This window comes from Monodelphis domestica, chromosome 7, assembly GCF_027887165.1.
Source record: "Monodelphis domestica isolate mMonDom1 chromosome 7, mMonDom1.pri, whole genome shotgun sequence".
NCBI lineage: Eukaryota > Metazoa > Chordata > Mammalia > Didelphimorphia > Didelphidae > Monodelphis > Monodelphis domestica.
Genome location: NC_077233.1, coordinates 81,315,939 through 81,341,645, shown reverse-complemented (window position 1 = coordinate 81,341,645; position 25,707 = coordinate 81,315,939). Strand labels below are relative to the sequence as shown.

Genomic DNA, 25,707 nt, shown 5'->3' with positions numbered 1-25,707 from the left:
GCTAGAATGTACAGATGTGAGCTGTATTGGTGGACTGGGTCCCCAACACTGAAAAAAGTCACAGATCTTTCCAATATTGCATATAAAATTTGAGAGTTCTAAGAGACCTTAAGGCACATCTAATACCACCATTTATTTTGCAAATGGGGAAACCAAGGTTTAGGGATGAGGAAGTTACATAATTAGATAATGGTAGAACTAGACTGTCAGATTCTCAATTCTGAATATTTCTGAATTAGTAAAAAATCTATGGCTAAGGAAGTAACCCAAATTATAATTTAGGTGAGAGGTTTAGAAAATTTCATTTTTCTTAACACATTTGCTTTGCAGAAACACCATTATTTCTAAAAGACAGATTTACAGAAGTCTAAGAACAAAGACTCAAAAAAAAAGTACGGGGCTTTATAGGATATCTGGACCAATCCCTTTCATTTTGCAAAAGAAGAAACTGAACCCTAATGAGGTGGTCATGGGACTTGCCCAATATTATACAGGTAATACTATTAAAGGTGGGATTTTGGTCTAAGTCATCTGACTCCAAACCTAGTGAATATCCCACTATACCACACCAAGTCTCATTAAATTAGAGAAGATGGGGATACAGCCCATTAAATATGCACCGGCTCTTTCTGATTCTGCTAATATACATGATCTCAGACATGATTCTGGTATAGCATAGCCATAAAGGAAAGTTATTAGTAATTAGGGTCATGGAGAAAACATGTACATTACTTTATGTAGCAAAATCAAAGGTTTTGTTTAGCTCAGTACATGGTTTATGACAGGTGTTTAATTATCTGATGAGATCTGAAAGAACCCTTAGAATTCATCTAGCCCAATACCCTTCATTTTTACAAATGAGGAATCTAAGGCTTAGAAAGTCTGTTGCTTGATTAAGATTATACAGGTCACAGTAAATAGTAACCATCATTTTAACTTAGGGCCTGTGATTCCTAAGTTCAATTATCTTTCCACTGCACCATGCTGCTTACTTAAAAGTTCATAGGTTTGGATTGTTGTCAATTATGATTTTTAAATGCCTGACAGAGAGGCAGGGTGATATAATGAGTAAAGAGGGCTGGAATTGGAGTCGGAAAGATCGGAGCCACAGTTTATCCTATAAGAATGAAGAGTTCTAAGACAGGGATAGAGTTTATCTTATTAGGGCCAGTAAAAACTTGAGTCTTCTGGACTATTAGAATTCCATCAAAAGGATTTTTATCTATCAAAGGAAAGAGGAAAAGAATTCCCCAAATGTATCAGCCACACCAGGTACCATAAAGCAAGTTAAGCAAAATGTGGGATAAAAAGTATTAGCAGGCAAGGGCAATCATTCAGAAGAGGCAATAATCATGAAAAAATAGTCATCATTAATTCACTAAGATCAAAATGGATACATGATCTATACATAAAAGGAGATATAAGTAAATTAGAAGAACAGGGAACATATTACCTATCAGATTTATAGATAGATAAATTTTGGAGAGCATTGTGAAATATAAAATGGATAATTTTGAGTATATTTAATTAAAAACTTTTTATAAAAATAAAGCAAATATTGCAAAGGCTAGGAGGAAAGCAGAAAATTGGGGCGGCAGTACAGAGATAGCCTCTCAGATAGAGATCTTATATCTAAAATTATATAGAGAACTGTAAGAATTATAAAAATAAGAGCCATCCCCCAAATGATAAAAGGCTAAAAGGTATGAAAAGACAATATTCAGATAAAGAAATCATATATATATGTATATATATACATATATAGATAGATATTTGAAAAAATGCTCTAAATCACTACTGATTAGAGAAATGTAAAAACAAAACAATTCTGAAATGTGATATCACATTCATCAGGCTGGCTAAAATGATGAAATGGCAAAGTGACAAATGTTGGAGGGGAAGTGGAAAAATGGGATATTAATACGCTGTTGGTGGAGCAGTGAACTAATGCAACCATTTTGGAGAGCAGTTTGGAATCATGCCTAGAGAATGCTAAAATTATGTATAGCCTTATTTAATTTACCAAAGAGATCAGGAAGAAAGGAAAAGGCTCTATATGTTTCAAAATATTTATAGCAGTTCTTTTTGTAGTAGCAAAGAACTGGAAACTAAAAGAGATGGTTATCAACTGGGAATGGTGAATAAGTTGTAGTATATGATTGTGATGGAATACCATAAGAAACAATAAAGAAGAAATTTTTTTTAAAAATTGGAAAGAACTATATGGGATAATGAACAGTGAAATGAGTAGAACCATCACACACAGCTATAGAATTAATACTGAAAGAATAAATTGTGAATGCTACCTCCAAAGAGTGAATTGAAAGGTGAAAATATGAAATACTTAATTTGTATGAATATGTCTGTCTCCAGGATGATACCTTCTCTGATATGGGGAAAGTAGGGAGGGGGTAAGACTCTTGTTAATAAGTTCTATTAATAAATAAATAAATTTTTAAAAGAAAAAAATGGAATATCCAGAAGGAAACATAAGCAGAAAAGCCTTGAAAGTTACAAGTGACATTTATTATATCAAGAAAAGCAAGCTAAACATATGAGAGATTTTTAATTAGATGTATGTTTTTCATGTTCTTTTTCTTTGTGTACAGAAATGCTTGTTTGATATGGTTTTGTAAAATTTGGATAAAAATTTTAAAGTAAAAAATAGTCATCAAGTAAAAATAAAACCTTATTAATCACATTTTGTTGTTGCCCAGTTGTTTTCAGTCATGTCCAATACTCTATGACCCCATTTGGAGTTTTTTTGGCAAAGATACTGGAATGTTTTGCCATTTCTTTTCCAGCTCATTTTACAGAGAATAACTGAGGAAAGCAAGGTAAAATGACTTGCCCAAAGACACAGAGCTAGTAAGTATATGAGGCTAGATTTGAACTTGTAAAAATGAGCTTTCTGATTTCAAGCCCAGTACTCTATCCCCTAGGCCACCTAGCTGCCCATACTATGTTATAAGCCAAAAATAAAATGTTCAAGTTCAAGAAAAGGTATAGGAAAAAGACAGGTTGAAGGATCTCTTGAAGTGGGGAATTTTTATACCTGGGCATTTGCTGGATTTAGAATCAAGAACTTATATAGTCCAAGCTCATTCTCGGGCTCCTTGGATGACCCCAAGAAAACTGATTGACTAATTTACCTGTCTTGTTTCTGGTTTGCTTGCTATAACGTATTAATACTTAATTAGATGACATCCAAGTCCCTTGACTCTATGACCTAGGTTCAAGTGATGCCTCTGAACACATACTATCTCACAGCAAGTCAAACAACCTCTTAGTGCCCCTAGGCAACTCTCAAAGACTATAATTTAGAAATGAGTTATTAAGTAGGAGTTCCCTAGATTTTTTAAATGAAAAGTTCATACCCCCCATATTCTGTTTTGAAATAAATGCAAAAAAGTGCCCTGTTAAGTAGTATCTATTGAATTTTAAATTGGCTTTGCAAATATTCTTAAAGGAGTGAGGACAGAAAAGGGAAAAAAAGACAACCTTTAAAAAAAAGCAAACCAAAACACTCCACCATTTAGCTTTAAATACTTATCAACAGTAATTAATAGGAAACAACCATTAGGGACACACTTCATAGTACGACAAAACGGTAGGAGCCTTGCACTCACAAAATAATCTGCTAATTGATTTAGCGTTCAGCCAATGATTTCTAAATAGTTTTCAACTCCTGGGACTACACTCCAACAAAGTGTTCTTTCTCTAGGTTAGAAAAAGAATGAGTCCTCACAATGAACAAAAGGGGAATTTTCATCTGCTCCAAAACCACACAAACCCCTCTGCAGATTAGTTTCATTTAAAAAAGCATCACATTCCTTTCTGTTCTTCTGAAGACGTTTGCTTTAGGTGGAGAGCACATCTACATAGTTCCAAAGTCTCAGAACGTAACTGAAATAATATTACAAAGTGAAACCCTGGCCGCCTTTAGTCCAGCTAGGATTGCCTTTAACTCCTCTCTTCCTTTGGTTCTGAGTTCTTTTTGCTCCGTTTCTCGCTCTCACACCCACTCACCCAGCCACCCAAGCCCCGTAGAGATCATGTTTCATGGCTGGCTACAGGATTCTAGGAACCTAGCCAATGAACAGCAGAAGCCACATAAAACGCATTCCCCAGGGACAAGAAGAAAACACGAGAGAGGGAGAGGGAAATGACAAACTTACCTATGGAAGCTGACATGGCACAAGTTCCCCCATGGAGTACAGACTAGGAGAGTTTCAGTTAGGAAAGAAAAAGCCCTCACTCCTCGCTGAGCCAATCACTGGTCTTTGTTCAAAGCTGCTCAGCCGGCAGAGGCAGCCTCTCTCAAACACACATACTTCTACAGACCAGATCAGCTTACTTTCTCTCTTTTTAACCTCTGCTTTTTCTCCTCCCCCTCATCACCCCCAAAGCAGCTTCTAGCTGAAGAAGAGTCGAAGACCCAAGGAGTCAGGACAAGGAAGAGAACTAAAACTGGGCTGCTTCTCCAAATAGAGTCATTCAACAGAAGATAGAGTCCACTCTATCCAGATGGAAAATAATTCAGTAATTGTTCCTTGAAGCTGTGCTGTTCTCTGTCACAGACTACCCATTCAATGCATTCATGCCCTAATGACTCCACCTTGTTTGAATTTGACTTTTTTTTTTTAATGTCCCCTTCCCCGACCAGCTGACACATAGCTTTGTCTCTCAGCCTTCCAGTTAGTTCATCCAATCCATGAGCGGAATTACTGGTCAAAAGGGCAAGATGGCTCTTTAAGGATTACTACTTTGTAGCTCCCCCTCCAAATCCCAAAGAACTTTCCAAATACTTCTCTTTTTTCCTGAATTGACCCTGACTACTACTTACTGTCAGTAAATCAGAGAGATCTAGCCCTCAATAGAGGTAGTACAGATGCTTTAAGGAGTTTACTATTCCAGCTAGGCAATTTAAAAGGACATCTTCAAATCCAAGTACTGAGGAAGTTAGTTGATTGGGATGTCTTTGGCAAATGCATCACCCAGCACCCTGAATCACTTCCTCTTCACTAAGAACAAACAATGAATATATGACTATTAAATGAATATAAAAGACTCCCCTACAGTTCTCGTGTTTGTCATTTTTTTTTTCCATTAGAAAAAGAATTATAGACCAGGAAGATTACTGGGAAGTTGTGCACCAAAGGACTGGCCAGCACATTTCCTCCCAGGATTGTTTATGTGTTAGGGAGGGCACCAGGCTCTCAGAAAGGATGCCTCAAGGAAATGCCTAGACAAAGAAACAAACAAATATGAAGTGACAAGCCTAGCCCATGGCTGGTCCTTTTATCTGCAAAAAGACAGAGGTCAAATAGTCAAGTTTCACAATATTATAATGTAGTCTTGTACATTATTATTATAAGACATCTGCAGTACACACTACTGAGAGTGAAGCTTGAACTTGTGCAAACTATAGCCTAGTTTCCCCCCTTGGCCAGCAAGATTCCAGAGGATGGAGAGCTCTGAGGGTGGCCTCAGCCTAAGGTCATGGGAGGTCCTTAGCTCTTAGAAAAGAAGTCTTGAAAAAAGAAGAAAAGCTCAGTTAAGTTCTCAGTCACAATGACTTTTCCTATGCTATATTTAAATAAAGTTACTTAAATAAATTAAATACAAAATATTTAAATATATTAAATATAAAGCTTCTTATTTCAGTTTAAATAGCTTGAAATGCTCTTTTTTTTTAAGACTAATGTTTTTTTCTGTTCCGATAAGCTATGTAGGATCATTTAATTTGCAACGTACTATGACATTTTTAAGAACTAAATCTTACTCAAGGGCTCAATTTAGATTTGTGTTTTTTTTCCAAGCATCTTATGCACAACGCTTTGGAAAGGTGATATGAAGATTATGACTCAATCCTCACACTCAAGAAATATAAACTGCTGGGGCAAAGGGGTGCTAAAGAGGCTTGGAATCAAAAAGACTTAGATTTGAATTCCACTTCAGATACTTACTCAGCTATGTTACCCTGGGCTTCAGTGAAGCTTATCCTCTCCAGGCTTCAATTTATCTTTGAAATGGTGTTAAGAATAGCACCTGCCTCACAGGATCATTACAGAGATTAGAGGAAGTACCAATGTCCATCTACCAAGCTAGCTGTCTGTCTATCTGCATAAATATGTACATTATTTCTATATTACTGACAATATATTTATTATGTATGGACATATTAGATCTCTGCATCTATATATATAGAATAAACATTTATATTGTAGCTACAATTATAGATATCTATTCTACATTATAGTTAAAACCCAGTACATATGAATGTTATAATTTATAGTTATGACTTCATAAGCCTCAAAGAATTCTACAAATATTAGCTAGTAGTATTATTTTTTAAACAACTCAAAATTTTAGTATGTGATCAGTGTCAGAAGCAAGTTATAAACCAAGGACTACAGAGGTATATAATAGAAGGAAAAGCATCTTATTAGGTCCCTACTAAGTGCCAGGCAAGGAGTTAAGTGCTTTACAAATTTTATCTAATTTGATAAGCTATGGTCATCAGAGAAGACTTCAAAGAGTCTTTGACTGAAGAAGTCAAACCCATCTGAGCTTGACACTCAAAAAAGTAAAGCAATTTGACAGATAAAAATGAGATGGCCACAGTATATAGAAGGACATTAGCAAAGGCATTGAACACGGCATGTTCAAGAACTAGTAGTAAATTCAGTGTGGTTAACACACACCATTTGGATTCTTTAGCCAACCTTATTTTCCACTCCTCTCCAATATTTCCCAACTTAAACTGAAAAAAAAAATGTTTATTTTCTACTCATTGGTAATAATTGTATATTCTTTGGGAAGAATGCTAGAAAGGTGAACTGAAGCTAGACTGGGATGAATATGGAGTGCACCTTGAATATTTAAGTTTTCTTCAATGATAACTTTGTAATATCATACCTTTATAGATCACTACTACCTTCTGAACTCTGAACATGGTCTTTCTATGCTTTCTATGCAATTCGAACTGGGATTCTTTAGTGTGGTGGTTAAGATAAAAGACCACCCAAACCTAGAAACTGCCCAAAAAGTTCATGTAAAAACATTCAGAAAATCATTCAGAAAAAGGGATGCAATTATTCCATTGTGCTCTGCATAATTAGGTCCATAACTAGTATATAGTGTTCAATTCTGGACACCACATTTTAAGAGGAACTCTGAAAAATCAGACTTTATCCAGAGATGGCTAACCAGAATTGGTAAGAGATCTGAAAGCCATCAGATAAAAAATTAGCTGAAAGAAATAGGGATGTTGTGAAGATTGGATTTAGCTATCTCCTGATTTGTAACAAAGAAGATGCTTATTCTAACAACATCAGGGATGTTTTGAGAACTTTGCATTACTCCACCCTACTTTGTATACAAAATCAGGAATGTCTGTAACCATGCTTGAAGATTGAGCATATAGGGATGGCCTTTGATAGAGAAATTAACAAATCAGAAACAGCTGACAGACCCCTGGGCTGTCCTAAGTCAAGCTTAGGTTATGATTGGTGCAGTGGAGATGCAGGAAAGGGAGGTAGAATCCTCTAGTTTTTTTTTCACAGGGCTTCCTCTCTTCTGTCTCTTTCCATGGAGAGGAGGCTCTGGCTGGCAGTGTGCTAAGCCTTCCAACATCTTGGCATGGTGGCAGCTATTTGTCTGGGTTTTGGTGGTGAGTTTGCCCTTGAGATAATTCAGGTTCAGGCATCTTGGCTGAGCCCTTTTGGAGTTCAGGCTTATTCCTTCCTCCTTTACTCTCTAAAACCTTATCTTCCTAAAGCCTCTAATCTTCCCCCTGGCACAAGCCAGGCAGGAGAAATCCTAAAACCTTTCCTTCTCCTTTCATTTTAATTTCTTTCCACTATATTAATTAAATCACCATAAATTTCCAGCTGACTTGGGTATTTTTTTTTATTTGGGATATCCATGGCGACCAATAATTAATACAGTTTAGGTCACAACACTAAAATTATCCTTTACAATGTTCCCTCTGAAAAACAGGAGACAAGGGTAAATGATGAGGAAAAGAGATCACATTTATTCTTCTAAGGTCTAACGGAAAGAAAAAGGCAGAGCAGATAGAAGTTACAAGACCTCAGATTTTGACTCATTAGAGGAAAAACCTTTTTTAACAATTTGAGTCACTTAAAAAAGAGACCAGCTTTTATGATGAAACAAGGAAGAAAATAAACATTTGTTACATGCTTTCAATATGCCAAGCATTATACTAAACCCTTTACCAACATTATCCCATTTAATCCTCAAAAACCCAGGAAGGGAGATGATATTATTTTATAGTGCAGAAATTGAGGCAGACAGAGGTTAAGTGATTTGCACAGGATTGCAGTTTGTTAAGTGTCTGAAGTCTACATTTGAATTCAGATCTTCCTTGCTCTAGGTCCCACACTCTATGTAAAGATGCTCTTTATTTACTGGGAGTGTTCATATAAGCTACAGGAAGGGAAATGCTTGCAATGAGTAAATATGGTTGAAAGTAATGGTTCAGTAAAGTCCCTTTAGGTTAGTCAAGCATTTATTAAGCCATGACATGACTTTATTCACACAACATGAATAGTTACAAAATGTTTACATGAAATCAATGTAAATTTTAGAGACAATGCATCAGATTCACAAGAATTTTAAGAACACAATAAGAAAGTTAGAAACCTTAGCTGTGTGACCCTGGGCAAATCACTTAACCCCAATTGTCTAGCCCTATTGGCTCTTCTGCTTGGGAACCAATAAACAAATTGATTCTAAGACAGAAGATAAGAGTTTAAAACAAAAAAGAAAGAAAGAAGACTTAGAAACAAGGCAATAATACAACCTAAAAAAAATAGCAATCACCCTATGGATAGAAGCCCTTCTCTGCTCTTCATATGCAAACAGGCTAAGATAGAGGTGCCAAATTCCCAGCCCATAAGACTCCAGAATGGATCCAAACCACTTTATAATATAGCTTGATATCTGGTATAGCTAGGGGTAGGTAGTGTTCTTATCTCTCCATTTTATAGTTTGGAAGATTGAAGCAAAAAGAGGTTAAGGGACTTGCTCAGAGTCACATAACTAGTAAGTTTCTCAGACCACATTTGAACTCTGGTCTTCCTGACTACACCTGGTGCTTTCCATCCAAGGTAACAACCCACACTGTTCGCTATGCTTCCAAACTTCTTACCTCCTTTGACTTCACAACATTCTTTCCTATGCTGGGTGTGTTCACTTTACAGAGAGAAGGCAAGCCTCAAAATCTCTTATTTGCCTGAATGAATAATAAAGTTAGGACCCAGTATTTTCCCACCCATGTTCTGCTCCTATTTCAATACATCCTATATAGCACACATTCAAAATAAGGCTTTATTACATTCTTTTGGAAAAAAGATAAGACATAGGAGTTTTGGTGCCCAGGCTTACAAAGCCCCAAATTCAAGGCTGTTAACCCTCTGATATCCAGTCACTCTATGTCTTTTTTCATGTGGATTCAACAAGACAGAGAGCATTATTCACAACAAATAAACTTCCTTAAATTGACCATTTCCTTTCTTCACAATGTCTTACTCATTGTTAAGCATTATCCACCAAAGTTAGCTTATAAATGGGTCGGTTATGATATAAGCAAAAATACTGCTAGCTGTTTTCACACACTAACATATATGGTATACCAGAATTGTTGTAAAGATCAAAAAAGATAAAAAATGTAAAGCACTCGGCACAGAGCCTGGCACATAGTAAATATTATCTAAGGGGAGCTTACAATTGAAAAGAAAACGTAGAAAAGAAATTAAATAGCAAATTATTTTAAAGTATATTAAGATTTTTTGCATTACTTTTAAATTAGTTCTCAGAAGTAGAAAATTTTCAAATGATCTCTCTTTGCTTTAATGAACTTTGGTTCCTTTAGAAAGCAAAATACTAAAATGAAAAAAAAATGCTGCTGTTACTACTTTCTCCTCCCTTTGGGCTGTGTAACTGGGATAAGTATTGTAAAAGGAATCATCAAAAATTATATATGAGTTTTCTTTCAACACAACTTCTCCTGACTGCTTCAGTTCTTTAATTTCAAAATTTTGCTTCTTCATAGCATGCTCTAACTAGCAGCTTTTGATCTTTTTCATTTTGTAGGCAGAGGACAGCTTTTCTATTTAGAAAAAATCATATCGATGAAATTGTAATTCATGCTTGAGTTTCAGGAAAAAACACTCACATTAACCATATAAAAGTCATGTAAGTGACCAACTATTGTATTGTAAAAGACATGTCGAATTTTAAAACAATAAAGATTTGAACCTGTAAAAAATTATATATGAAAAGTAGATTAGACGGGTCATATGGCAAGACTGAGAGCTGACCAGTAGAGAACCTGAGTGCTCTGCTAGTATACTAGGACATAAACTTTTTGGTTTGCAATCTGTACATTTGCTTGTTTTCATTTATGCACTCCTGCAAATATCAAAAAGGCTTTGAGAAGGCATCTTCCTAAATTTCATCTCAGAACCAATAAGGGAAGAGAGCTATTTTTGAAAGTTGTCCTTTAGTTAAACTCCAAGAAGATGTGGAATTGGGAGAAAATAAATCAGTTTAAGTCCTGTTGGTTCATGCACATTGTAAATTAAAAAAAACAAAAACAAACCTATGACTAATTCTCATTCTATATTTTTTATTTCTCAAGATACTGATCTAAATGGATCTCTATGAGTGGGTCTTCATAAGTTTCTTAATTATATAATAGAAAAGGCTGATATTAGAGTCCCATTCCTCCCCTAAAATTAATAGCAATGGCAGAAAAGGCAAGCATTGATTCATCTATCTTTTCTTCAATGCTTAACACCAGACCTTGCACATAAACTAAAATGCTTTAAGGACTTGTGATCTCAACAGTACTAGTCTACCAGCAACAATAGAGATTAACCCTCTACACTTACCCCAATTCCTGACCTTAGGAAATGATCCCTGTGAGCTACTGGAACTGCCTCCCCTCCAAAAAAAAATTTCATTATTCCAAACCAACGTGCTTGTGGCATTCTGTGAAACTGACTCGGCCTGTCTGATTCTCTAGTGACATACAGTCAGTCACACAGTCCATTAATGTAGTCCTTTTCTACAAGGTAGGACCTACCAAAGTTTGCAGTTTCCTAGCATTGATCCAAAAATCCCTTTCAACTGTATAACATACCGAGACTTTAGAGGTGGACTTTAAAAGCTGACCATTTTTATTTCTACTCTCCTGTCGATGGGGGACACCTCTACTTCATTCAATCACCAAATATCTGAGTGACAGTTTTTCAACAATTCCACTTTTGAATTTTTAGACCTCTTGACAGCCTGTTGACACTTAACTCTGTCAATGTCCCTATTAAAACACACAGTGCCTAGGGCTGAACTTAACATTCCAGACTCTGTCAGAGCACTGTGACTAAAATTCTAGGCATATTCTACAAACACAGACCAAGTTCATAATAGCTTTTGTAGTACTCATATAACAATTTTCACTAAGAGTGAGGCTGTGCTAAGTAAGTCACTTTGGGAGCACTTCCTATTCAACTAAAACACACTGGCTTTTTCAACATTAATTTGTGCAGGTCAGTTCTCCACCTTCCAATATATAAGGAAGAGGGAAGAACAAAATCCAGATTAATAGAATTTCAGGATGATGTGCTATATATACTAGACTTTAATGGCTCTTTAAACCAGACTGGGATGACAGATTATATGAAATAAATAGAAGATTCCAACCTCATTTCACTTATATGTATATATCCAGAAGGTGAGAAAGAGCTACTGGTAAAAATAAATAAATAAAAACATCACATTATATAGTAGGGATTTTTCTAATTTATTTTCAATTCTCCTGAATTGGTTTGAATTTCAAATAAAGGCAGGCAGGTTAGCAAGTAGAAGGAAGGAAGAAGAAAGGTAGAAAAGAAAAAAAAAGGAGAGAGGGAAAGATGGAGGAAGAAGGAAGAAAAGAAAGAAAGAAAGAAAGAAAGAAAGAAAGAAAGAAAGAAAGAAAGAAAGAAAGAAAGAAAGAAAGAAAGAAAGAAAGAAAGAAAGAAAGAGAGAGAGAGAGAGAGAGAGGGAGGAAGGAAGGGAGGAAGGAAGGAAGGGAGGAAGAAAGAAACAAAAAAGAAAGGAAGAGAAAGGAAGAAGAAAGAAAGAAAGAAAGTGAAAGGAAGGAAGGAAAGAAGGAAAGAGAAGAGAAGGAAAGAGAAGGGAAGAGAAGGGAAAGGAAGGGAAGGAAAAAAAGGAAAGAAGGAAGGAAAAGGAAAAAAGGAAAGAAGGAAGAAAGGAAGGAAGGAAGAGAAGGGAAGGAAGAAAGAAAAAAAGGAGGAATATCTATTAAGTACCTACTCTTTTCCAAGCAAAGTCCTAAGCACTTGTAAATATTCTCATTTGATCTTCACAACAACCCTGGGAGGTTGCTATTATAATTATTTCCATTTTATAGTTGAAGAAACTGAAGCCAACAGAAGTGAAGTAGCTTGCCCAGGGCTATGTGACTAGTAAGTATGTGAAACAGAATTTGAAATCAGGTCTTTGTGACTTTAGGCCCATCCCTCTATCCATTAAGCCACTTAATTGCTACTTCTAGGCATGGAAAAGATATTATATTCAATACATTTCCAATTTAATATATTTGTAATTAGCATGTATTTCTAGTCCCAAAGCAAAAAGCATATGCAGAGATAAAGGAAAGCTCTGCAAAGTCAGAGCAAAAATATAAAACTGAAAGGATAGGAATAAAATATAAGAATTTTATTCAACAAATTAAAAGGCCAACATGGTGTTCCATATGATCTCTTTCATCTTTGAATAAAACAAGCTCAACAAAATAAGCTACTATTCCATTTCTTGTGGTGTTTACAGATTGCATTCCATGATTAAGGTAGTACTTACCTAGGTTAAAACCAACTCAAGCAGGTGACACTGATTTTGTAGAACAGTGAAGGGACAGAGGGATTAGCTAATTTTACAGCTGGCTTGCTTTTGCAACCTTACCTTAACAAGAAAACCTAATGCAACACTCTTGGAAGATTTCACAATATTACTTCCTCTTCTTGCCTGACCAGATCCTGGAGGTACTTGGCTCAAGCAGTAAGAATGTTTCCCTCAGTTCACAAAAAGTACAACTATGCCAAAAGAATCTGATCCTCTGTAGGAAGGGATACTAGCCTGTTCAGTTTTATGGTAGTCATGCTTCAGTGCATTCATGTTCTATAATCTTAGAGGTGAAAGGGTCTGTGTGATTAGCTGTTTCTGTGTCTTCTTGCATAACAATGAAAGTAAAACTATTAAATATAATATTAATAAAAAGATTAGTCAGTGTTTGTAAAATTAACTCTCAAGTCAGGATTCCATTAGTAGTTCTTAACAATTTTTAATAAAAATGGAGATATAGAAAAAAAGGGAAATGTAGGAAAGGGACAGAAAATTTCACCTAGCTAAATACCTAAGCTGAATCAGGAAACCCACCAAAGTCTACAAAACACTCTGGAGTGCACAACAGGTACCAGAGCTCCTGCTCAAGGTGGTCTTCCACCACCACACCAACCAAGAGAGAGAGAGAAAGAAAGAGAGAGAGAGAGAAAGAGAGAGAAAGAGAGAGAGAAAGAGAGAGAGAGAGAGAGAGAGAGAGAGAGAGAGAGAGAGAGAGAGAGAGAGAGAAAGAGAGAGAGAGAGAGAGAGAGAGAGAGAGAGAGAGAGAGAGAGAGAGAGAGAGAGAGAAGAGAGAGAGCCCTTTCCTCACACACCACACCTTTTTACTTCTGTCCCCCTCCTCCATCTTGCAAAGTAGGCACACAAAATGGGATGCAGGGTAGGACAAACTTAGGGAATAGTTTCTATCTACACATTTGGTATAGATGAGGAATCAGAGAACCTGTGGTGTGACCTGCTCAGGGACACTCCACTAAAGAGGGACAGGTTTAAAAAGGAATTACTGACTCAGTGCCTCTTCCACTGTACTACAATACATGCATTGATGAGGTTAGTTTAAGATCTCCATCAATAAATATCGACTAAACACCTATAATGTAGGAAACATATCTCATTTCTTATTTATAAATCATGGCTAACATCATGTCTGAAATAGTTGTGCTTTATTGACTGATGGAAATGAGAAGTGGCTTGGATGCCCTGGAAAATAACTCAATGTTTCTAAATAAATACCATGTGTTAGAAAATCCAATTGAATGAACAAAAACAAAAAAAGAAAAAGGAAAAGGAAAAAATGTCCAAGACTTGGTATTGATTGACTCTTTTTCTTCCTTTCTCTGCCATATTTTACAATTATTAATGCTGCTTTCCAGTTCTTCAATAGACCAACATTTAGTATAGTGGTTGGTATTGGCCAATTGCCAATATTTAAGACTTCTTCACTCTCCTAAGACAAGTGTGTTTTCCATTCACATTTAGGAAGAAAGTTGCCTTCTTCCCCACTCCTCAATCTGTCATCACCATATGTGCTACCCCTGGTTATGGGTCTCTTAGAGACCCTGCATGGGCTGGTTACCTCTGACCAGCCCCTTCTATTGAAGGCTTTTCCCAGCTTGGTTAGGAATGGTTAGAGCTTGTGTTGTGCTGGTCTAATTTTTAAGAGGCTGGGATGAACAGGAGAGTATGATGAAGTCCTGGAAAAAGACTTTATTGGATGGACTCTTGTTAGATGTGAAAATAAAAATAAAAGAGAACAGGAAATTGACCTTATTTGGTAAACCACATGATACTTTGACTAGTCACTCTGAATGGGTTGTGACTTGCTGTAAAATAACATTATAAAGACAAGGTCTGAATGCTATGATCTAGAGAGCTCAGATGTTAAGAGGTTAATTCATATTTTATTTTGCAATTGCATTTTCTATGAGCTTTGACACTGAAGTGTTTGTCTGGTCTGCAGGCCAACTTTACTGATTTAAGTAGACTGCTTAACAACAAGAGATATAAAGAAAAAAAAAACACTTGACTTTGTCCAATAACCGCTCATGTTGAATAAATGAATTAACATTCCTTGATTTGTTATCATTGCTTTTAACAAGAAGATTGCTATGCCAACAAAGGCACCCTCCCAAAGCAATAACTGTTTTGATGGGAGAGGGCTGTATCCAAAAAATGTGTGTGGGGTAGAGATGGTATGAGAAAGCAATGCTAATTCCATGCATACCATTCCAAGAGTACCATTAGGTTAGATAAGCAGTACCTGCAGGATCTCATAAATATTTCTCTTGCACATTCTAACAAGCTCCTCTTCACATTTTTCATTACTGAACTTATACATGAGTGTAAATGCTTTTAACCTGCTCAATCCAGTCCTACCTAGCCCAAAGTGGCTGAACACTTGAGGAAGGGAAGTATTGGTTTGAGGTAGAGTTTTAGGATTACCCCATAAAGATCCAGGTCCTCTCTATAATGTCACAAGACTCTGCATACTCATTGCATACTAGTTCCTCTGGATCTGCTCTATGGTCTAGATGACTGGATGACTGACTCTACAGCAGATAAATCCATCTATTTCTTTGCTTGGAATGTATAATTTTCCCTCTCCATTCCACCTTTAACCATTAAATATTACCCACCTCCCTTCCTGCTCTACACCCAGGCAGAAATCTGCTTTCTTCCCTCAAGGCTTTCAAGGATCTATATTTGTATAACTCTTGAACTCATTTAGACTCTAGTTTGTACATTAGTTGTAAGCTTCCTCCTCTCCCCAACTAGACTCCAAGCTCTTTGAAGACAGAGACTTTGGTCTTATGACCAAAATATATAGCAAAGCCTTTAACAAATGTATGTTTCTTGACTCTTCTGGCAAACATGGTTGGATCTGGTTGTTGTTGGAAGAGTAGGAACTCTGAATAGCTGGAAGGTAGTCATTGGGATATTTGGGAAAGTGAAAGGAGGAAAGATAGGTCAAGTGATAGAAGAAAGATTTGGGTAGGGTTAGATCAACACAATTTTTACTAGGACCAATAGAAGTTATGCTGGTCAGTGAGCTACTCTTCAGCAGACAGTCTCAATATAAACAATAGTGAACAATCTCAATATTAAAAAATGGATTTTTATCCCATAGATAAAAGGGAAACTGAGGAATTATCCAATCAGAAGATTGATTGCACTACTAGAGATTTTTTTTCTTTAATGGGCAATCAAGATCCTTCACTATTTTCTTATTCCTGATACCTCAGTATGGAATAGAGGTGACCCTGGGCTCTAGGAGACTGTGCCCAAGGACTATAACTTACTTAAGTGTATATTTATTCCAATGGCTAATGGGTTAGAATAAGCTCATCTGGATACTCTGCAAGCATCAATTTCACAGAAGAAACTTCAAAACTGACTAGTCTCAAAATGTACTTAAACAAAAACCATTCTATAGGGGGTCAAATAGAAACTTGAAAATATATACAGAAGAGGGTACTAAGGCTCAGAATGGTCAAGTGACTTCTCCATGGTCAGAGAAGATGTATTAGAGCAAAAATTCAAAGCCTGGATCTTGGGACTTTGCATTCAATGATCTTTTCACTATATTAGGAACTGTGTAAGCTGTTATCTCAGTAATCATAACTTACTTAAATCCGAATGCTTTGGGTTCTGGAAAACAGTACAAAGAGCTATAGAGTCAAGGAGTGAGGGCAAAGGTATCTATTGAAATGAAGGGGTTGAGATTGGGGGTTTCAAAGCAGTCTTTTAATAGATTTCACAAGGGGTGTATATATATATATACACATAATATTTATGTTATACATATATCTACATATATGTATATGCATATTATATATGTGTGTGTGTATATAGGGAGGGAGAGGGGAGAAGGAGCAAGAGAAATTGAGAGTGAGAGTAAGAGGGGAAGAGATAGAGAATGATGATAGCCATAAAAACAGGGCATACCAGTGGGAGAAGACACAATTCAGATCAACTCTAAAGGTACAAGGGAATACAAAGTGGGGGGACATAAGAAAGGAAGAGGAAGGGAAATGCAAACAAAAAGACAAAAGTACCTGGTTAACTCTTCAAGAGATTCTATAACACTTTTTTTCTTCTGCTCTTTCTATTTTATTTATATGTGACTTGCTAAGCCAAGTGGTCCCAAATCCTGTCAAGGAGTCTTTGGCCCTAAAACTTTGACCTCCATCTTAAATTCATGAATCCTATATTGTAATCTATCCCAATGGCCATGAGAGATCTTATTATTGAAGACAGTCCAGGAATATATAAATCAAATAGCAAATGTTAGAGAAACTACATTATAAATGGTGGTGGCAAGGTATGTTAGTATAACTAACATCATAATTCAGCTACATTATGGGTTCAAGAGGTTTCTAAATATTGCTACTATTTATGGTGGAAAGTCATATTTTTCTTAAGTAAATATGCTCTGATTTAAAAATTATTAACTTTCAAACACAATTTTGAAAGACATCTATACATGAATTAGAGACTTCTCTTACTTAACCCCTAAAATCAGAAGGCTAGAAAAACTTAAATTATGTTTATTAAGACCACAACCACACTCTAGTTGCAAAGTGTACCAGTACAAAGGAGACACTGAATGGAATATTTTAGCAATTCCTTTAGAGGACAGGGGCAAATTTGGATCCAGTTGATGTGACTTGTTTTCTTAATCCCCCAAAGATGAATAAATCTCTTTGTTATTTGTATATGCAGGCATAAACAAATCTATAGATAAAGGGAAGAAATATCTAGCTTTTTTGAAAAGTAAATTCTAACTGATTAAACAGAACAACACCATGAAGTATGTTTACTAAGAGTTTATTTCCCTTATATTTATTCAAGAGTTTACAAAATCAAGGATATGTGATTTGTACAAAATAGTTTCATGGGGGTCATTGTGAAGCAGCAGAGAACAAATGAGGAAAAGCATTAATTTTGGCATCTGCAAAGCTGAGTTCTAGTTCTATCTTTGGATTGTCACTGAATCTCAGTCACTTAACCTCACCTGTAAAAAGGGAATAATATTGCTTACAGTGCCTACTTCCTCAGACTGCTATGAGCAAAGTGCTTTGTAAACCTTAAAATACTATAGAGCTATGTCTCTCTCTTCCTCCCCTCTTTCAGAATGAAATTTCTCCTCTGTTCCAATGCACAAGATTGGGGGAAAAAAAAACAAAAAAAAAACAGTGTTTTTTACAGGCTACAGGACGACATATTTCAAAAATTATACATTCTGAACAGATATCACTTATGCTTAATCTAAAACCAAAAATAGCTCCCTTTTCTTATCCAACAGGAAGTTGCTGCCTGAATTTTTCTCTACTAGAATCTTGGGACCTAATTCCTTATCTTTGTCTCATATGATATCCTGGTGTTTCTAAGTAAAATTTTTTAAAAAATAGAAAAAAATATATCAGGAAGGGGAATTGGATATTATAAATAGATACATTTCTTAAATTTAAAAAATATCAATTTACTCTAGGTCAAGAATAGGAGAGAGCTAATAAGACTTTGGGCATATAGGTGGCATAGTGACAGTCTTGGTTTTAAATCCTGCCTCAGATACTTAGCTGTGTAATCCTGGGCAAGTCATTTAACTCTGCCTCAGTTCCTCATCTGTAAAATGAACTAGAGAAGAAAATGGCAAATCACTCCAGTACATCTGCCAAGAAAACCCAAATGGGGTTGTGAGGAGTCAGGCATAACTGAACAACAATAAAACCAAAACTACTAGAATAAATGTTAAAGAAAAATATTTTTATGAACCAAAATGATTTTTTCTCACTTCAATAATTTTATTTTTTAGTCTGGACCTAAGATTTCATTGGTGTAGGGACTTCAAAGTAAAGAAATTCCCTCTATCAATTTAAAATAGCAGTTGTTTTGCAATTTAGTCTTAAAGAGTTGTTTACTTAAAGATTATGTGCTGCCTTTCCCAGGGCATTGAAAAGGTAAGAACTCAGCCAGGACTTTCCGACTCTAAGACTGAATTACCATTTACTAAGGGACATTAACTCTCTTCACCAAAAGAGAAGCAAAGCAATTCATAGCTAGGATTTAAAGCCTTTAAATGTTTCCAGTGAAATGGTAAATGATGAAAGGAGGTTTTTTCAGCAATCTATTAGACTCATTTTTAGAAACTCAACATAATAAGAGTTTCTTTTTTTCCTTTGAAAAATAAGGTTCCATTATGATGGCTGTCATAACAATGGGTTCACATGTCAAAATTATAGCTGTATACACTGACAGAGGGTTCAAATAGAAGTCCTTTGTTAATCTGGTCAGAAGCAACTCTCTATAGCTTCTCCAAAAAATGTTTAATCTTCCTTCTATTCACTTAAACAATTACTTGATAACAAAAGGACCAGATTGCATGCCACTCTTTCTCAAGTCTCCCTATGAGGAGAACTAAGAACTCCCAGTTCTTTTTTCCCCCCAGACATCCAGAAGCAATCAATCTTAAACTTTCTTGAATCTACCACACTCTCCCTCACTATTCTCCTCTCTCTTGAACATCACATGTTGGCACATGCATAACACTGTGCAAGAAGTAGCCCCCACCATTCATGGGAAATGATTCTTCCCTCCTTCCCTTCCCATTGCTAATTTGATTACCACCAACCTTGCCCCAGCCCTGGGATGAGATAAGGAAGGAGGACAATTTTAAGGACAAATATAAAGAGATGGCTGAATTCCTTCAAATTGATTGACTAGTTTTGGCAAGAGAAAAAAGGAATTTAAGATGTGATAGCTCTCCAAATGTGGAAAAATCCCAAACCTAAGGCTATAGTGATGACTGGCCACTCCTGTAAACACAGTAAAAACTTCCTCTGGAGCAACATAACTATGACCTCACTCAATAACTCAATGACCTCCTCTTCTATATCTTAGGGACTTAATAATCTAGTCCAATCTTTCCCCTACTTCACTTCCTCCCCATTGAACTAATATCACTACAGAAATGGAAGGAGGACATGTAGGAATGGGGGTTATTTTGCATTTTTATTCATTTCGTAGATTTTCACAGCAAAAAAAAAATACATTTACATAGTCTTGTGGCCTTTCTTCTGGCAACGAACCTAGCCATTCTTTCTAGGCTTTGTGGCAACTTTTATACAATATGAGAGGGTAAGGAAAGGGTGAAAAATCTTCATACAAGAAGGCATAAAAAGGGGTCAGTAAATAGAAAGCCAGGTCTAGACAAGGGAAGTCCTGGGTTCAAATCTGACCTCAGATACTTCCCAACTGTGTGACCCTGGGCAAGTCACTTAACCCCCATTGCCTAGCCCTTACCACTCTTCTGCCTTGGAACCAATACACAGTATTAATTCCAAGATGGAAGGTATGGGTTTAAAAAAAAAAAGATGTAATGGGGAATAAGGATTAGGTTCCTTAAAAAATACACTTTTCTGGCAAAGCTATTCAAAACCCAGTCACCTCCATAGTATGAGGCATCAGTGTGGGGCCTTTAAGAGTGTAACCATCAGAGCAGAGTATTTTATTTCAAAGTAGTCAAAAGATGAAAAGATGCTTATCCTAATATGACTTCCATTGAAGTTGCCATGAGGGAGAGAAGGGCAGAAGAGATAGAAATAAGCATTTATTAGTCACTTACTTTATACATGGCACTGGGCTAAGTGCTTTACAAATATTTTACAAAGTTTCGTATTCAGTTTTTAGCCAAATGACAAATTGATCTCATCCTAATATAATTACATTTGGATTTTGACTTGAAAAAGTAAACTACCAATCAACTTGAACACTCCTATTTTTGTCTCCAAATAATTTTGGAATATTTCCCAAATCCAAAATTCCTCTCAAAGGTTATAAAGATTTCAAAGTACTGAGCACATTCTAAATTTTACCACAGGCAAGAATACAGAATCATAGAATTTTATGACTCAACCTTTTATGTCAGACTTTTTATAACAATAATAAACGTGTTCATCTACCTTCAGAATGAATACTTTAAATGATATGAAATTCACTTCATATTCTAGACAGTCTTTATTTATTTCTGGATGAGTGTATATTATGTTGAGCCAAAATATACTTCCTTAGAAAATTCATGTTGTGTCCTATTAGGTCTACACACTTTTCTACATGTTACTTTTATTATACATAAATTAAATAATTTGGTATCAAGCTACAGGTAGGTAATTTTAGATTTTATGTCTTAATTCATATAAGGAAAATATTATACAAAGTATAGCATCTCAAAAGTTCTGATATGGAAGAAAATATCAGAAAGGTATCAATAAATGACAAGACTGTTAGAACATTAGACTCTGACAATCAAAAATCATGGAAAACTTTCAAAAAGTTTACAAAGAGTAGATGAAAAAATTTAATCTCTTAGAGCAGCCTATTATTCAATTCCAGATTTATCTCCTTATCCTTCTATACACCTCAAATATCAATATATTATTGATATCTCACATTAAAATCTAAATTTAAGTGAACAAATCATCGTCTGGTTTGTGAAGCCAAGATTTTTACATAATTATACTCTAAATCCTACATTTACTCAAATCTGAAAAGCCTGAGAAATCTAATTCCAAAGAGAAACAAATCATTTTTAACATAATAGAAAGAAATATTAATTGAAACTTGTGTCAAAACAATTGTTATTAAAAAATAACCAAGGTCAGTGAAGAATGATCCTCTTTTTGATTTGTTTGAAACTAAATTTTCCTATTTTACCCAGGCTGGAAATGCAGAGATCACTTCTAGACTGGATCTCATTGCTCATTTGCATGAAAGCTTGTCCTGTTCCATTTCTAAGGGAAATTGATTGACCCCCTCATGCAGCATTGGGATCCCTTTTGGGGGACTCAGCCTAGAGGAACAGGATTTAGGGAAGATATGTGATAGGTTTAGCTTTAAATTCCTGTGCTTAAGTAATCTACTGGCCTCAGTCTACTCAGTAGAAGAGATTATAGGCATGTACCACCATACCTAGAAAATCAATGATCTTCTAAGACAAAACCAATACATTTTAAGGAATAGCTAAAGTTCTTACCATATCCTGGTTTGTACAAATTGGTTGGGCCATGCTCTGCTGGACTAATCTGAGAATAATGTGGAGGAGTTTTCACTGAAAAAGAAAGAACAATAAATGACTTTTAGAATTCTCCTCAAAAATTTAAAAAAATCAACATGTCCAAGACCAAGTGACTATTGATATTAATGAAGGTTTTCTTACCATATGGTGTCTCAGGAGACACAGGAAAAGCTGGAGTAGGAGACACAATTTCATTCCCATTCTTGGTTGGTGAGAATATTCCACCATCAATCACATCAAGTTCTTGAGGATAACTGGCTACCATTGTCTACAACAGGATTGACATGGGCAGAAAAGTAAAATGAGGTTTAATAGAAAGGGCATTGGCTTCCTTACTAAATTCAGATGAAGGTGAGGGGGTTTAGAATCCAATTCTAGATATAGGACTTTAGAAGTTAATTTGGGAAATAGCCATCATTATAAGCATGGTCATATACAAACTCCTATGGATAGAAATAAAAGCAAACAAGTCACTTGCTAGCTCCCAAGAAATATGTATTCAATAGGGGAAGAAAAACAAGTAGGGAGCAAGAGCAGCAGAGGGAGGGATCTCTTGGTTTGGAGCTCTCTGGGAAATAGTATGAGTGAATAAATAAATCAATGAAAGCTATTCATTAAATCCTAAAATCTATCTAGCATTGTGCTAAGAATTGGGAATAAAAATACAAAAGCAAAGAGAGTTCCTACCCCCCCCCCCCCAACTAACTTGTATTTTAAGCAAGGAAATAATAAATAATAGCAATGATAGCCAGGAAAGGGCGCTTTGTCCAGAAGGACAACTGGAAAAGTGAGTAGGACCTTGGAGGAAGTGGACTGACATAGCTCTTTTGGGAATAAGAGCAGTTTTTTATCACAGTTCCTGGTTGCAGGACTATAAGGAATGAGGGAGGAGAAGCCAAGATGGTTATGAAGCAAATCTCCTGAAAGAAAATTAATTTGATGAACTCTCTTCCCCTCTCTTTCCTAGTGGTTGGGTTATGCCTCAAACCCAGTCTGAGTGACTTAGGGTAAATATGGACAGGAAAAAGTGATAAGAGAAATAAGGAGAAACATATTGGCTATGTATATAGGAATTAACACAATTAGAAGAGTAAAAGCATATAAATTGTGCATATCACTAAGATGTGTATGTTGAACTGATCTGTAACTGTGTAAGGTGTTGTATATAGAATATGTAAAAGGGCAGAAAGGACATGATTATGTTGCATCAGGGCTAGGTATATCTTTGACAAAAATATAAAAAGTGAGGTGGCACAATGGCTAGAGCACCTTGCCTGGAGTTGGGAAGAACTGAGTTCAAATTCTTCCTCAGGAATTTAGTAGATATGTGGTCCTAGAAAAATCACTTAAATTCTGTTTGTCTCAGTTTACTCATCTGTAAAATAGGGATAACAATAGTACCTCTCAGAATTGTTCTGAGGATTAAAATATATAGATAGATACAAAGGTGAGTATATGTGTGTGTGTAAGTGCAAGTGTTTACCAAAGTGCCTGGCATGTAGTAGGTGCTATATATAAATAGATACACAAATCTTTTCCCATTACTCATTTGAGAGATTGTAAGAGCTATGTGATAAGTTGGCTAAAAGACAAGGCATGTCAAACCAAATCCTCTATTACCTCAAAAAATCATAAGAAATGTACCAAATAAATTAACTAATAATAACAAAAAGATATAAACTATTTAATCACAAGAAATTTCTCAAAGAAAAATCAGCAGAAAGACTAAAAAAAGTATGAGCGACAGAAAGATGTGCCAATATAATGAATGCTATGGAATAAAGAAAAGTAATTAAAAAAACAGGAGAGAGGAGTAATTAAAGAATAATAAAATGATACATTAAAAATAATAATGGAACATTCACAATCATTTTCCAGTGGACTGTAGAAAATCAATTAAAAAAACTCAAAGAACAAATCAATATGGAAATTAAGTGGTAAGTTAAAAAAATTGAAAATTCTGTAGAAATATTAGTTCAAAAATGACAGATAATTTCTACAACATGATAGCTATCTCAGAATTAGAGACAAGAATATTGAGACCCAAAAATGAAAATATGGAAAAAATAAAATGAAAAAAGAGTGTTAGATGTCATTATTTCTTACATAGTCAAAATTCAAGTGAAACTAATAAAATGGATATAACCATAGGACAGAATTTAAATCTTTTAGGATAGCCCATTTAACTACAGAAGTCTTGGGCTATACATGAGAATGAACCTGAACTGGGTTAGATGTTTTGAAATCAAGTAACAAGTTGTAACTACCTCTTTGACTTCCCCTGGTGTAATAAAGGATCCCAAAGTTGGAACTGAATCCAAAGTAGTAGCTTTTACCCATCCAGTATATGATGGCTGCCCCGCACTGTTGTCATACTGGCCAAGGCTTAATTTCCTGATTCTCCCTCCAGATGGGTCATCTCCTGTAGAACATATGTTATGAGAAAGAACATGAATGCAAAATAAATATAACTGTTTAGTTGAATCTTTCATTATTTTACCCTAGAAAATTCCTTATTAAAAATAATTCTTTTTTGAAATTGCATATTTAATCTTTATAAAATTAGTTGTACAAAAATGTAGCAAATATATTGAACCAATTTCATAACATTTTACTTTAACACTTTATTGGAATCATGGTTCCATCATCGTTAGAAATAAATGAGTATGGAAAAATGTGCACAAGTAAGTGTGCATGCTTTGTGACATATGGATAAGCAAATATCAATCAAAATATTTATTGAACAACTACTATGCATATTTCATACTGCTAGAACCCTCATATAAATTTATCATGTATCAATCAAAAAGCTTATTGAAAAAATGATCTACCTATAACATCCTGCTGTGCTCCACTCAGAAATAGAATTCTTGGAAATTTTAATGTTATAAATTTTAACTTTATATATAAATTATATATGTATAAATTATATGTATGATATGATTTACAATCATAAATACATAAATTTAAAAATTATAAATTTAGACCAGAAGGCTGTTGGTAGAGGTGTCATAGTGGATAGAGTTCTGGTTCTAGAGTCAAGAAGACAAGTTCAGATCTGACTGCGTGACTTTGGACAAGTCATTCAACTAGTCTGCTTTGGTTTTTGTTGTTGTTCAGTTATTCAGTTGTATCGGACTCTTCATGACCCTGTGGATCATATCATTCCAGTACGGCCCATGGTGTTTTCTTGGCAAATATACTGGCATGGTTTAAGGCAAAGAGAGGTTAAGTGACATACCCAGGGTCACACAGTTAGTAAGTGTTTGAAGTCATATTTGACCTTAGGTTTTCCTGATCCCAGGCCCAGCATGCTATCCACTGTGCTGTCCCATACTTTGGTTTCCTCATTTATAAAACAGAGATAATAGTAAGTACCTCAAAGAGTTGTAAAGATCAAATAAGATAATATTTCTAAAGTGCTTTCCAAATCTTAAAGGACCACATAAATGTTAACTATTAGCTATATAATAATAACAATAACAACTTATTTTGTAAAGTACTTTGTAGCTTATTAAAATAAATTTCCCAAGACAGACCTGGAAAGCAAGGTTAAAAGATCAGAGATAGCACTGGAAAAGAAATCACATTAAACACACACAAACACAACCCTACAATGTTTAGAGAAAGGAAATAATGCTAAAAGATACCATGAGAGATCAAACAGAGAGTAAACAGAAAAATCAAGATACAAACTCAAG

General features: G+C 35.4%; 1 protein-coding gene across 12 annotated transcripts in view; it reads right to left on the bottom strand.

Annotated features, from left to right (window-relative positions):
- Positions 1 to 25,707, bottom strand: part of TNS3 (tensin 3) — a 481,975-nt gene that overhangs the window by 54,418 nt on the left and 401,850 nt on the right. For all 12 annotated transcript variants that reach the window (XM_007500437.3, XM_056804865.1, XM_056804871.1 and 9 more), the window contains 3 exons: positions 24,274 to 24,428; positions 22,148 to 22,274; positions 21,965 to 22,039 (listed from right to left, as the gene is read on the bottom strand). In XM_007500437.3, coding sequence (XP_007500499.2) covers positions 21,965 to 22,039; positions 22,148 to 22,274; positions 24,274 to 24,428 — 357 coding nt within the window. The remainder of the gene's footprint in view (positions 1 to 21,964; positions 22,040 to 22,147; positions 22,275 to 24,273; positions 24,429 to 25,707) is intronic.